Source organism: Jaculus jaculus, chromosome 1, assembly GCF_020740685.1.
Source record: "Jaculus jaculus isolate mJacJac1 chromosome 1, mJacJac1.mat.Y.cur, whole genome shotgun sequence".
In the NCBI taxonomy this organism is placed as follows: Eukaryota; Metazoa; Chordata; class Mammalia; order Rodentia; family Dipodidae; genus Jaculus; species Jaculus jaculus.
In genome coordinates this window covers 296,611,072-296,626,237 of record NC_059102.1, presented here as the reverse complement: position 1 = coordinate 296,626,237, position 15,166 = coordinate 296,611,072, and the positions used below count along the sequence as shown (strand labels likewise).

The following is a 15,166-nucleotide window of genomic DNA, read 5'->3' as shown; positions in this document are numbered from 1 at the left end:
CTAACGGAAGCATTCTATAGACGGCCCTGACAAATGTTCTTTAACCATGTTAAACTTTCTTCATGATTCAGTTTTCTCAAAAGCAACAAATATATTTCCGTTTTTTATTTGTTTATTTGCAAGCAGAGAGAGATGGAAGAGGTACAGACAGAGAGAATGGGCACACCAGGGCCTCTAGCCACTGCAAGCAAACTCCAGATGCATGCACCACCTTGTGCATCTGGCTTTATGTGAGTACTGGGAAGTTGAACTCTGGTCATTAGGCTTTGCAAGCAAGCACGGTAAGTGCTGAGCCATCTCTTCAGCCCCTCCTTTGAAACTTATACCTGCTAACTAGATGACTTCAGACTTCGTAAATTTATATTAAGCATTCCAGGCATCCCACCAGGGACTTCAGAAACCATAGCTCCTGCCAACATTTGGTCATATGAAGTTCCTGACAGTTTCCTTTCCTTGCTCCAGGAATAATGTTTCATACTAAATAAATGTCTTCCAGTCTCTGGTGGCACTTCTGACAGCTTATAGATGAGAGGTAATGCTTGGAAGATTTCTAGAGCATCTTGCACGTCCATCAGTCTGATGTCTCCCAGGTGGGCTCCGTGCTTTTCCAAGCATGACCCTTTGCAGTCTCCGTAGTCTCCAGTTAGTCAGCAAGCCCAGCACCAAAGGATCAGACCCTGAGCAAATGAAGACCCCTCTCCAGCAGGCAAAGGACCACTCATAGGATGAAGGTAGCACTGCTCTGTGGCAGCTGCTGAGGAGATCCTGCTGCTTTTACCTGCACGTCTTTGAAAACCCCTGGGGAGGTTCCAGGTACCCATTGAGGGGAAGGGGCTTCTGATGGTGGCATAGGCACTGATGTCTGATGCCCAGTCCTGTTCGTGTTGAGGGCAGCTTCTGGCTTGTGTCAGGATTAATTGACCTTGGCCATTTTCACCCCCAGCACAAGGCTGGATGAATAGGAGAGAGGATGGAGGGCTCAGGAGGTTTCAAACCCCTGACCACTTAGGGATCACAAAGATCCTGGACTACTTGTCAGAAAATCTTGCATTTATTCATCTTATTTGTGTGGTGACATGGAGGTGTAATAAAACATGTCTTAAGAGACTCACTCACAGAGTGAAGTGAGTTTTTTTTTTTTTTCTTTTTCTTTCATTATCTTGAAGGAGTCAAAAATTTTCATTTTGGAACTCTGGCCTCCTTGTTCTGGGGTTTGTTAATTACTTTTGTGTTTCAAGACAGAAACATTTGCAGATAGTCACACCTTCTTCAGGCTGGGGTTCTTTTAGATGTAGGTACTATTAGAGGACAGAAGAGAGTCTGGGCTGAGGGTGGTCCTTCCTGGGAGGGATGGCCTGGAAGCAGACAGGAAAAGCTACAGGTCTATCTATACCTTATCTGCGGAGGGCTGGTGACAGTGTTTGGCTACTGTGCTTTTGGAGGTCAATGGTGTGGCCTTAAGAGTAACCATGAGTAAGTCTCTGGCATCAAAAACGTGATAGTGAATAGAATCACCCAAAGAGGGCATTTCTGTGACTTCTTGAATGGCGGAATCTAGGAGATGGATGAGGGTCAGGAGGTGGGTCTCCCTGGACAGCAGAAGGTGAAGGACAGTAGTAGACCCAGTACCCTTCCTTGTAATCCAGGAGCTAGACAGAGGAGGGCGGTCTCAGAGTCTGGGAAGGATGGATGCTGGATATTTTGACTACCACAGAAAGTTAGAGATTTAGGGTCAGAGTTGATGACTTTAAAAAGATGAGGAATGGGCTGGAGAGATGGCGTAGCGGTTAAGCGCTTGCCTGTGAAGCCTAAGGACCCCGGTTCGAGGCTCGGTTCCCCAGGTCCCACGTTAGCCGGCTGCACAAGGGGGCGCACGCGTCTGGAGTTCGTTTGCAGAGGCTGGAAGCCCTGGCGCGCCCATTCTCTCTCTTTCCCTCTATCTTTCTTTCTCTCTGTGTCTGTCACTCTCAAATAAATTAGAAAAAAAAAAAAAGAAAGATGAGGAATGTCACCAACGCTCATGTCCGCTCACGGAGCAGTGTGGGGGCGCGTGCGGAGTCGCCTCCGCGCCTTCCCCGAGCGCCTGGCGGCCTGCGGGGCGGAGGCCGCGGCGAATGGCAGGTGCGTGCAGGCCTCCACGGCCCCGGGCGGCCACCTGCGGAAGGACTTCTGCGCGCCGGAGTTCGAGGCCCTGAGGAGCTGCTTTGCCGCCGGGGCCAAGAAGCCCCTGACGGGAGGCTCCTAGGAAGGAATATACTCTGGTCCTCACATCTACCAATGCCATGGGCACAGACACTTGTCTTGATGGCATGCATAGGACTTTCAGGGCAGGAAGGAGGTGTGTGCAGCCAAGTTCCTGGGTGCTCTTGAGTATTTCTTCTTGGGTTAAACCTTGGGCAAGTTGGAAATGTGCTCCAATTTCGTAAAGATCTGGATTAGATTAAGATGTGACAACCCATGATGAAGGGTATTACATACCGCTGTCCCAGGCTTCAGGAAAACAAGCACATTGTAATGATCCAGCCTCTCCCTTCATCCCCCCCATGGAAATCTGCCACAGGATCCCCATCTAAGACAGTTCTCAAAAGTATTTAGCCCAAGTAATGTGCCACAGCCCTGGACCTCACCGCACACACCAAAGGTGGAAGCCTGGGTGCAGGGAATCCCTGCAGAGTCCTGGGCTCAGGCAGAGGTGAAAGCAAGTGCCCAGACCTCCATGGGGCTCCACTTAGGACACCAACTTTATGTAGCCCCTCCCTTGAGGAGACAGCCACCCCTGTAGCCTCTAATTACACCAAAGCTTGGCATCAAAAAAAAAAAAAAAAAAAAAAAAGATGAGGAATGTGATTAATGTGGAGGAACTCCTGGGCTCTGCTTGTTGGTTTTCTAAAGAAAGACTTCCTTTCAAGAAATGGTGATTAAATGCTTGCAGCTTATTGTGCTGAGTGGCCTCTAAGATTCTTTCTGGAACAGGGAGTTGGTGACATGGTAGCTTTAATGGTTACTTAGTCTGGTAAGTGTCCCCCTCTGAGGGAAACCCTCTTGCAACCTCCCCTACTACTGCCCTGCACCAGAAGCTCATGTGTAAACCTTAGATAGTTTTAGCCACAGTTGAGGAGCCAGGAGTCTACTTCATAGGGTCTCCTATAAACCTGAAGGATAGTTCACGAGACACCCATGAGGCTTTGAGAACTCCATAAATGAATGCATGGTTGGAGAACCTGGCTTCCACCATGACTGGGCAGTGGTTTCTGGATGCACACCAGTGAATTGCTGCCTGAGACCCATGGACTGGCCAACTCTCTGTTACGTAAAGGTACAGTTCCTACCAAATCAGATGAGTCTTTGCCCCCCACCCCACTCCGGGAGCCTGGCATGGGCTCACCTGAGGGACATGGCCACCAGGAATGTTCACACAATGTATACATGGGTTGGAGGTGCTTCCGTACCTAATCCCAACAGCTATCCCTGTGTTTCATGGCCAGTGGGGGATGAGGGGCTTCCCAAAGCCTCCCCATGAATTCACTGGCTCCTTTTGTTTTCTGGAGCTTAAATTCAAATCAATTGCTTTTTAAAAAATTTCTTTGTTTATTTTTTATTTATTTATTTGAGAGCGACAGAGAGACAAAGAGGCAGATAGGGAGAGAGAATGGGTGCGCCAGGGCATCCAGCCACTGCAAATGAACTCCAGATGCGTGCGGCCCCCTGTGCCTCTGGCTAACATGGGTCCTGGGGAATCGAGCCTTGAACCGGGTCCTCAGGCTTCACAGGCAAGCGCTTAGCTGCTAAGCCATTTCTCCAGCCTGCTTGCTTTTTTTTTTTTTTTTTTTTTTTTTTTTTTTTGATGGGAGTTTCTGTGTAAGTATTTTCAGCAAACTGCCTCTAGAAATTTTGAAAGAACAGGTCCTGACTGTCCAAGGAGCCAATGGTTATTTATGAGTTCTTATTTTATTCTAAATAAATGTTCCTGTTCATACCTAACTGAATATTAGCAAGTACGTGTTCTCCCCTTGTGCCCCAGGACAGAGAAACTGTGTATAATCAGAGATTATAGAACCCAGATCTACCCCTGGTTATGTTAATACCTGTACATTTCTAGCAAACAAAGACCAAATGGAGCTATGTACATGACCCCCAAACAGACCCTGTGCTTCATACTATCATTGCATTTGTCTGACCATTCATGTACAAGGCCAAACTTCTGTCTTCCCCAATCTTTAAGGGAGTCCTGATGTGTAGGTCAAAGTCAGCCATGACTGAACTTTTCTATCCAGGCTTGTCCATATATATTTCTCCTAATTTGAACCTCCTCCCTTTCCCCCTTTTTCTCTTTCTTCCCTTTCTCCATCCTTTTCTTTCTTTCTAGCAGTGTATCTCTATATAGTCCAGGCTGGCTTTGAACTCTTGACTTTGCAGCCTCCATTTTTCCCAGTGCTGGGATTCCAGGCATGCACCACCACTTTTGGCTGGAATTTTCTTTAAAACTCAGCTAGCAAAATTTTACATGTGGCTTTACAATATTTCTTCTGTTGGTTGTTTTACGCCAGAGCATGATTTCACTTTCTATGCATTTTGTCATGCCTCCCAAAAAGAGAATGGAAGCTTCCTGAGGACAGGGAATTTTCTCACATCAGAACTTTCCTCTTTTGGGGATACTAGAGCTGGAAGCCAGGGTCCGACATACACTCGGTAAATACTTTACCGCTGAGCTGCAGTACTGACTACAAGACTTTCCCCACGGGAATCGGCTCAGCCAAATTCACTGGCTTACTTGATTGATGATACCTACACTGTTGTCACAGTTTTAAATATTTGCTATAGGCAGAACAGGCTGATACCTTCTCTGCTATAAATAGTTGAAAATTCTGGTTGAGGCAGTCAGTGCACACAGGAATCAGAATTAGACATTGTTCTAAGGCAAGGCAATTAGAAACCATTTTCAGTAGTTGGTTCCATCTGAGTTTTGAGGTGTTTTGAGAAAGCAGACACTGGTAGCGAGGTGCTTTCTGCTGGACCTGAGTGTGTGTTGGAAGTTCTCTTCTCCTCTTGTCTGATTTAGAGCTTATTTCTATTTTCTTCATGCTGCTTCTGGAGAGCTCTTTTCAAAACAATAACTGTATCAACCACTATTTTACCTGCACCCCCCCCGCCCCCACAATCCACTGAAAGAAGCACGCGACTCCCCTGGGTGGGCTGCCCCTGCCCGCCCGCCCCACTGCTCCTCTTCACTCTGCCCTGGGCTCTAGTTAAAACAATGCTCCCTGTCACAGGCCTTTGCAATACAGCCTTCTGTGAGCCGCTCCTCCCGTTCTTTCCCCTTTGGGTGTCTACTTCAATCTCAGCACTTCTAAAGGGACACTTGAACCACCCATCACAGCAGGCTCCTGGTCTGCCAGTTTCTCCCACAGTAGCATAGGTATATTCTGTTTGTTTATTTTTATTTATTTATTTGAGAGTGACAGAGAGAAGGAGGGAGGGAGGGAGGGAGAGGGAGGGGGGGAGAGAGAGAGAGAGAGAGAGAGAGAGAGAGAGAGAGAATGGAGGTGCCAGGGCTTTGAGCTACTGCAAACGAACTCCAGACATGTGCACTCCCTTGTGCATCTGGCTAATGTGGGTTCTGGGGAATCGAGCCTCGAACCGGGGCCCTTAGGCTTCACAGGCAAGCACTTAACCACTTACATATCAGTTGCTTCTGCTGTTTGAGGTCTGTCTTCTCTGAGAGGTGTGAGTTGTAGACTGTAACTGTTGCAACAGCAGAGCTCTACCCTGGCTTGTTATGTACCAGAGGTTCAATATAGGTAAGTGTCATTTGGGAGAGAGAAGTATTTTTATTTTATTAAAAAATTTTTTGTTCATTTTTATTTATTTGAGAATGACAGAGAGAGAGAGAGAAAGAGGCAGATAGAAAGAGAGAGAGAGAGAGAGAAAGAGAGAGAGAGGGAGAGAATGGGTGCTCCAGGGTTTCTAGCCACTGCAAACGAACTTCAGATGCGTGCGCCCCTTGTGCATCTGGCTAACGTGGGTCCTGGCGAATCGAGTCTCGAACCAGGGTCTTTAGGCTTCACAGGCAAGTGCTTAACCACTAAGCCATCTCTCCAGCCTGAGAGAGAAGTATTTTTTGTCTGCTGATCTTGAGGTAAAGGAGGGTTCAGGACGTACCCCTCAGGGTGTGTAAGAGGCCCTGTGAAGCCTTGGCTGGAGGTTATGTGCAGACAGGTGCCCATTCCTGGACCAGGTCCATTAGCTTGCCTGGCTAACAGATGGTGGTCTCCTCAGCTTGGCTTTTGTCCAATGTTCACTGAGTCACCTCCTCTCACCCCTCTCCCTGGCCTCTGCCCACTGGGTGTGCAAGGGCCAGCTGGTGGTGTGGCTGAGGAGCTGTGGCTTGGAGGCTCCTTATGCTCTTCATTTCCTGAGACCTCCAAGTGTGAGCATTTGCACTCAAGGAGGCAGGGGGAATGGTTTTGGTGGTTTGTCTTCTCAGGGAGATGAGTCCAGATGAGATTTTAAAAGAGGCCATTGTTTGAGGCCACAGGGAACAGCCATGCCAGGGCCGGAGTTCTCACCTGGGAGCCGGCAGATAAAAGAATGGTGTAGTAGCTAGAGAAAGGGAAGGCAGCTTCTGAGGCGTTTTCCAGCTGCTCAGCCATAATGCCGTCCAAGGGCTGACCTTTAATGTGAGCCAGCGCGGCCGGCCTGCTGGGACAGACCAGAAGAGTCAAGCCAGGAGATGCTGATGGCAAGTCTAGTCGGGCAAAGGGTTTAGCTTGGCAGGCAGCACTGTCAGAAACAGGGGGATCAACCATAGTAGTCCAGTGTCTCAAGGAAATTGGGGGCACAGAGGGCATCTGTAGAGGATGGCAGCACCCAGGGAGGGTCGGAGGGTATCACACCATCACCCTGCAGAACTGAAAGTGCTGGGGAGGGGATGGAAAGTGAGAAGAGTCCCTTTCTTCACTCTCAGGACAGGCAAGGACGCCTGAGGCTGCAGGGTGGTGGGTGTCATACAGCTTCGAAGGACAGTTATTGGTACTGGGGAGGGGGAGAGTTAGGGTGACTGGACCCCTGAAGGTAAAAAGGCAGGATAGTTTTACTTATCTCTTGTCTAGTTCCAAAAAACTGTTTTTCCACAGTCAGGACCCTTCCTGGGAAGGAGGTCTTTCATAGGATTTAAACATTGTGTTTGGTCAAGTTCAGCTCCTGGAACTTGGTGCCAGAGCTAATGTCTTCCTGAGACAGCCCCTAGTCCTAACCACCCAGCTGTCCTTCTGGTTTGTCTGGGCCAAAAGACAGCCTACCACCCTAAGTTTATAAATACCTTTCCGTGGGGAGGGCAGACTCTCTCTCTCTCTCTCTCTCTCATCACTTGGGAACTTCCAGCGGTGGGTGAGTTTTTCCCTCTGCTGGATCTGGGCTAGCTCAGCCCAGGCCCAGGCCCAGCTGGGAGGGGCTCGGCCTAGGATCTAACTCAGGTCCAGCTGGGAGGCCCCCCTTACCCTTACACTCCACATGGGTTCTTTATCCCCTCCAGCTTCCCACATGGCAGGAGCTCCTGGAACTTTCTTTTCTCTTTTCTTTTCATGCTTCTTTCCCTAGACCCATATCTGGTCACGTGGACTCCTGAGCTACACATGGCCCACATGGGCTTTTGGGCTCCACATGGTGTAGTTCTCTTCTCCCTCCTTTATCTCCTTTTACCTTCCAGCCTTTCCCTTTCCACATTCCTTTGAAAAATCTGAATAAAATGTAGTATTTTCAAAATCATTCTCTTGACTCTAGAATTGCCAGTTCTTTGGTTAGTTTGTAGATATGAACTCAGGGCTTGGGGTTCCAGGAAGCACCCCAGAACCCCAATTTTCCTGTTAGAGTACATAAGGGAACAATTACTGGAGAGACTGAGGGAGTACCTGAAGCTCCTGGTCAGAACTTGCAGTCAGGCTTCTCAGGCTGAGGTCAAGCCCTACACTTTCCTACTGACCCGTAGAGGCTTTGGTTAGCTGTGCAGCTGTCTGGAGACTTGCCCATTTCTCACTCTCTATTCCCTTACCTGCTTTCAGGATCCTCCTCCACCTGTCTTTCCCCCTCCTTCCATTCAAACCCAGGTACTGTGAATTGTCCAAGGGCCTGAGCCTCACGTCACCTCCTGTGGTATCCTTCATCTGATCCACCTCTCCAGGGGGCCCAAGACTGTGGTAGTTGGGGTGGTACAGGATGGTAGGCTCTGGAGTCCAGAGCTCTCTCCTAGCCTGTATCATCAGGGGATGAGAGTCTTTATAATTGTAAGAGACGGTGGACTCCACTGAAACCTCTTTTATGCCTAGGAGATTTGACAAGGTAGTACTGCTTCTTGTCTCTGAGAGGCTGGAACAGATTTATGTCTTCTATCCCCTACTTCATTTCATCCATTTTTTTTTTTTTAACCGCATGACTGGATTTTATTTCTTCTGCTTTTGAATCTGGGAAAGGACCATGCTACTTGCTTGAACTAGCAAAAAAAGGCAGAAGTGACTGTATAGTTTCCAGCCTGGACCCCAGAGGGCCCTGTGTGTTTCTGCTTGCTCTCTTGTCTGCCTAGGAAAAGCATGCCTGGGCTCGTCTGCTGTTGGTGAGAGAGGGAGCGTGAGAAGACAGGTGGAGCAGGGTTCCCTGGCTGAGGTGTTGCCAAGAAGCCTAGAAAGAGCCCAGGTCTTGGGTGTGTAGATGCTTGAGTGAGCTCCACCAAAATTCGCCACGCAGAGAGGTGGGCCGTTCTGTTTCTCTGGCTACTAAGCAGTAGTGTGCCGATGGTAGACATCAACAGTATACTGATGATAGCCACAGAGACAGATAAAATATGACAGATCTGAAAATCTACTTAAGTGTATCATGCAGAAAGGCAAAAAGGAAGAGGTTGACCAGAACTTAACTTAGGATTTAGGATCCTAAGTCCATCTCTGTCCCTGCAGGTGAAGAATCTGCCTTCCAGGGAGGTGTCTCCTCTTGTTCCTGGCCACACAGTTGTTTTGAGAACAGACTCCACTTTGCCAGTCTTGGACTCCTTCAGACCTCTACTTGTAAATCTTCCCACCTCCTGGGCACTGCAGATGGCACACTGGGCTGGTGGGGGTCTGGGCATGTAGGCGAAGTTTGAGTGGGGGCATGTTCCGTAGGCACGCTCAGCCTGCCTTCCTTCTCTGAAGGGCTTTGGCTTTTCTTCCTATGTCCCTCTGGGGCTTGAGCTTGATAAATAGCTATAAAGCAGAAGGTGGACGGACTCCAGACTGACCTCTCTTTTAAAGTAAGGGTCTCCTGGCTCCAAATGGCAGTCAACTGCTGCCAATCCCAGTGGTCACTTTGGAGCTTTGTAATGCTAAATTGGTCCTGTTCCCAGAAAATTGTGACATGGCTTCAGGCCTGTTTGGGCAGTTGGAGCACACTCCAGGTAGTGGCATTGCCGGGTTACTGAAGGTCAAAAAAATGCATGCCTTTGTGAATAGAGCAGGGTATGAGACAATGGGCTGTGTCTTCCTGTCTCACTCACCCATTCATTCTCCTGGGTGGGCTCCCTGGCAGGTGAGCAGGTGTAACTTTTCACCAGTATCTATATATGTGTAAGTGTGTGTGTGAGACAGAGAGAGAGAGAGAGAGGGAGAGAGAGGTGGGGGTAGGGGAGACCATGAAAGCTGGCAATGGGACTGCGTGGGCCATTCTTGGGTATATCTGATAAGGGATCTGAGAAACTCTTATTTCCTGGAAAGCACACAATGCGTTTAGCAAATTAATGTTGTGCTCTTCAGTAATTCTCTTGCCCCAGGGTGTCCCACTTGTCTCTTTTTTCCCCTTTTCTTGCTGGAAGTGCAGTAATTAGATGTGTGCTGGGAGACTGGAAATTTCAGCTCAGTTATGACGGGTGGAGGAGCCCCGGGCCGAAGGTCGTCACACCAGACGTTTATTTCCCTGCTGGACTCGGACAGCTTTCTGCTTCATGGCTTCTCGTTTTCTCAGCCTGACGGACGTTGGCTTGAGGCCCTGAGAAGGAAGGCGCTGACCCCGATCCCCACTTGCACGGAAAAAGGGACTAAGCATGCGCAATTCAGCACCACCCTTCCCGAACTGCAGCAGAAGCCCAGAGCACCCTGAGTGTCATGCTAAAATACACAACCCAGCAGCTCCTAGGACAGTAAAAATAAGGTGAACTATGCCTCATGACCTGCCCTGCACTCTTCCCCTCCGATGTTCCCCTCCGCTGTAGCCCAAGACCCCATATAAGCCTATACTATTTTATCCTCAGAGGACTTGGGGGCTTTCAGTCAAGAGATCACCCCTGGTTCCTGACTAGAACAACTTAGTCAAGTTCCCTTCTGTTTGGCTCAAACTCTGGTGAGAGACAGGGATGCAAAAGCTGTTGGGCCAACAGGTGCGGGAAGAGTGGGAGGTGTGAGCTTTAGGTGCCCGCATGGGGAGAGGACAACTCCCACATGGGCAATTCTGCACGGCCCTGGCCTGGACTCTTCCTCCTGTTTGCAGATGTCCAAAGGCCCCGGGAGTCAGGACGAGAGAGGGTGAGCTGCAGGCTGCCTTCCTGTGCCCCAAGGAGCTTGATGCTGTAGTTCTTTAGCCTGGCAACACACTTGAGAAGCCTTTGGGGGGGGGGTAAAGATGTACCCTTGACCAGACTTCACTCTAGACAGAGTTGATCTTGGAGTGGGGGCCTGAGTAGGGCATTGTAATCTTAACTCCTCATATGATTCACATAGGCAGTCTGCCTCAGAACCACTGCTTCCAGACACCAGTCTGAAGGAGTCCCGGTGAGGGCTGTGATCGGGTAATATCTGGGGCCATGCAGGTGGATAGTGCTGGAGGGAAGATGCTGTCTCTTCTAGATGGAATAATGGTCCCCCATGTTACCGGGTCTCACTCTGTGGGACCCATAAATTCTAGGCTATTTGGAGAAAGGGTTATTTTTTTTTTTTTAGTAGTTGCTTTATTCACTTTTAAATTAAATTTTTAGTACAAAAACAATTGATTTCATTATGGCATCTTCATATGTATGTGCCATAATACTTTTAGAGAAAGATCATCTGCAATTATGATTAAATTAAATGATGAATTTCAAATGGAGAGATTATCTAGGTTTCTCCATGCGGGCCTTACATGCCATCATGTGTATCACCATAGAAGGAAGTGGAGGGAATTACACACACACAAACACACACACATACACACACACACACACACACACGCACACTTGGGGTGGGAGGGAGGGAGGAAGAGAGAAAGAGACAGAGAGGGAGAGAGGGAGAGAGAGAGAGAGAGAGAGAGAGAAGAAGGTGGTGTGGAGATAGAGCACAGCAGAGAAGGATTTGAAGAGACTGATCTTGAAGTGGGGGGTCACAAGTCCAGACATGCATGTGCCCCATGAGTGCCCTGCGTACACACATGCAGAAGCCAGAGTAGAACATCACGTGTCTCCCCCAGCACTCATCTGGGTGTTTCCTTGAGATGGAGTCTCTCACTGAGCCCAGAGAAGCCGGTCTTTGGTGAGTCTGGCTGACCAGTGATTCTCCTGTCTTTGTCCTCCCATCTCCCACAGAACTTGGGTTACAGGCACGTGCAACTGCTTGTGTTGGGGAATTGACCTCAGGGTGCATCAGGCCCTTTCAGGCAACTCCTGCTTGCTCAGAAGGAACTTTTACTTGGTAGGTCATCTCCCCGTCCCCAAAGCCTAGAATCTTAAATGACATTTCCTCCTCTTACAAAGTTATTTCTTACTTCTGGGAACCAGAATTGGAGATGAAGGACCAGGGGGTGTGGCTCACACATTTTGTGTGAATGGCAGAGAAGAGGTCCATGGTAGACCTTTGTGGGTGTCCACTGGTGGTTACCTGAAGCTTGCACTGGAGTTAGGCTGTCAAGCCAGCCTATGTGATCTCAAGCTCCACCGTGACCACAGAACAGACCATGGGATCCCAATTTCTTGACAGAACTTAGGAATGAGCTTTCATTAGGTCTGAGGAGATTTGATATACAGTTATGGGACTCATGGGTAGTGTTGAGGAGCCTGTTCATTAGTAAAAAAATATTTATCTATGCATTGATTTGCAAACGTAGAGAGTAAGAGACAGAGAGAGAAAGAAAGAGAGAGAAAGAAAAAGGGTATAGTCATGCCATGGGCTCTTGCCACTGTAAACAAACTCCAGACACACACATCACTTTGTGTGTCTGGTTTTATGTGAGCTCTGGGTAATCAAACACAAGCTGGCAGGTTTGTCATAAGCAAGTTCCATTAACCACTGAGCCATCTCCCCTGACCCATGAGCTTTTTTTGCCTGCTCTACCTGTTATTTTTTCTGTGAAGAGTGAGTGTTTGGGGTCATCCAACCTGCTCTGGTAGAGTGACCATAGTGACTGGTATGGATGTGGGCCTTTTGAATTAAAGCACATTCCATTGTCAATTTAGTAAATCAAGCTCATGTGATTTGTGTCTGTTTCGTTATCAAGGTGTTGAGAACTTCCCTGTTCACTTTCACTCTCTCTGTATGCAGCAGTCATTTGAGGGTACAGTAAGAGTGCCGCCCCCTTTTGTGAGTCAGGTCGGAGTATTTGGGAGTCCACTGTGCTGGGAGGTCGGTGAGGGGGCGGGCAGGCAAAACTGGTGTGGCGTGAGGAATGCAGCTGAGCTTCTGAGAAGTGGAAGCAGGGTCCCTTCCCTAGGGTCCTTCATCATACACACGGTCTGAAGAACTGTCCAGTTGATAACCTGGACTTCTGCTGTCAGTGGGCACTGCTATAATCTCCTTCTACCCTCATCAGAACAGAGAGAGGTGAGGATGGAGTCTTCTGGTGTTCTGACCCTCTGTGATGGCCTTGCTATTGTTAATGACCAATTCCCAGTTATGTAACCTCTCTTCTGTTAGAGGAAACCTCGTTATTTCACTGTGTTGTACACATCGGGTCTGGGTCCATGTTGAGCTACCTGAGAGAAGCCGGGAACGTGCTGTTTCTCATCATTTCTACCCAGCAAGAGAGTCGAGGAGGGCTGGTTACGCTCAAAGCAATTACAGTCGGCTCTTGGGACAGTTATGTAATAGTCCTGAGGGTGCATGGGCTAAGACAGCAATGTTGCCTCACTTGAGGAAGTTCTCTTCTGATTCCAGAGCATTCTGGGCTACATTTATATACAAGGTGGAGGAGTTCTGAAACTGAATTGAGGTCTTCTTGCATATAATGAAGAGGCAAGTGAACCTAAGTAAAGTGAGACCTTTCTTCTAGGATTGGTGTCTACTGTTTGAGGTCCTGATTGAGCTCTGCTCCAGGAAAATCAGGTAATTGGCATGGCAGCCTTTGAAGCCAGATACGAAACCCAGGCAGAGGGTTCCAATGAGAAGCAGAAAATTGGCACCAACACCAAGACCTGGAGTAACTCTGAGGCCACTAATGTGGCAAAATGAGAGCCGAGCTTTGGATCACAAGAGCTGGCTCGAGGTGATACTGCCTCTTTCCCTCTGTGGGATCTTAGACAAATCACTCTATCAGTCAACACCCACCAGGAAAACGAACAGACTCTAGCTCTTTGCAAAGAGGGCACTAAATTACATGGGCCATGTAAGAGCTGAAGAGACAAACAGGGACAAGGAGCGTAAGGAGACATGCTCAGCAGGAAGCTGCTGCTATTTCTGAGGCTGGAGAGACTTGGGAGGCAGGAGGGCAGGGCGCCCCAGTGGCAGGTAGTGCCTGGTGTGAGCTGGGTCTGTGGCTGGCAGGGATGTAGGGAAGGATTTTGCATCGTGGGGAAGTCAGCCATTAAGGGCCAGGCCACAAAGAAATATGAAAAATACCTATACTTCCTCTCAATCCCCAGTCTTTCACTGGCAACCTCACTGGATGAACCTGACAGCTGATAGCAGACAGAGGAACCTGGGGAGTGGAGCTCCTGTGGTGTGGGACAGAATGGGCCGGAAAAGCACTGGGAATGAATCTAATAGCAAATAGCCGCGTGGCCTGCATAGTGAAGTCTGAATAACCACTGCCACCATCCCCGGGGCCTGAGGCAGGGGTGGACAAGGACCTGTCCTGGCCACTAGACATTGTTAGTTGTCTGGAGGGTGTGTGAGGAGATACAGTCTTTGGCTACATAGGTACGGATGGCGTGACAGCCTCTGTGATAACCTCAGTGGTGAAAATAAACATGACCTTGTATTTTTCCTTTTTACTGTGTTGTTTCTTTCTTTCAGAAGCCATAGAATGCCTCTACAAAGATTTTCTTGGGATGGAAAGATGGCTCAGCAGTTAAGGCACTTGCCTTCAAAGCCTAATGGTGTGGGTTCTATTCCCCAATGCCCACTTAAAGCCAGATGCACATAGTGGTACGTGCGTCTGGAGTTTGTAGCTGGCACGTCCATTCTCTCTACCTTTTTCTCTCTTCTCCCTATCTCTCTCTGCTTAAAATAAATAAATAAAAATATTCAAAAAAGATTTTCTTAAGTCTGCCTGAGTAACTTTAGTAAAAGAGGTCTGAGAGAAGGTGAGAGGTTTATAGCCAGGGCAATGCATGTGAAGGCACATCAGACCGCCTCTCCAGCTTCCATTTCAGCCAGTGGTCAGGTGGACTTGGGCTACATTCACTTCCTCCTTCTCCCTCTCCCATCAGTCCAGTTCCCTGTGGGAGACAGTTGGCTAGCTGAGACATGCTGAAGGAAGCACGTATCTGGTGTGGCAGAGTTCACATGCAACAAGGCACACCAGGGATAAGCGAGAGGAGGAAGCTGTCACCCCCTCTGAAGACCTTCAGAGCCAAGGAAAGGGATAATATTTTTGAAACTCCTGGAGAGCTGACCCTTGGAAGAGTAGTCACACCTCAGAGGCTGTTGTCACAGTTCAGGCAAACATGGTCTAAACTGTGCAAGGCCGTGGGTGGAGCAGACGGAGTAAAGACTTAGCCTTGCCTTCTTGCTTCCCCTGTTCTCCTGCTGGTGTCTTGTGTTGCTGAAAGGAAACCTGGAGGTCAGGAGAGTGTGGGGTGGGAGCTCGCAGAAGCCCAGCTTCAGAGGCAGGCAGAACCCAGAGCAATGGAGGAGAGGAGAGAGGACAAATGGGGGGTGATCAGCAGAGTGCCATATGAGCTACTTGGTTGGAGGTTGCTGTTTGGAAGTCTTTCTGACTTGGGGGCCTTAGGGAGAAAGCATTT

The 15,166-nt window shown here is 48.7% G+C and overlaps 1 protein-coding gene across 1 annotated transcript; it reads left to right on the top strand.

Annotated features, from left to right (window-relative positions):
- The first annotated feature begins 2,020 nt into the window (after positions 1 to 2,020).
- On the top strand, positions 2,021 to 2,245 carry LOC123459392 (NADH dehydrogenase [ubiquinone] 1 alpha subcomplex assembly factor 8-like). The gene has a single exon (XM_045145919.1). It carries the CDS (start codon positions 2,021 to 2,023, stop codon positions 2,243 to 2,245), a length of 225 nt encoding a protein of 74 aa, XP_045001854.1.
- Positions 2,246 to 15,166: the final 12,921 nt, after the last annotated feature.

What these genes read in the sequence shown, in the direction of transcription:
- LOC123459392 (XM_045145919.1), top strand. Translation starts at nt 2,021, where the DNA reads ATGTCCGCTCACGGAGCAGTGTGGGGGCGCGTGCGGAGTCGCCTCCGC.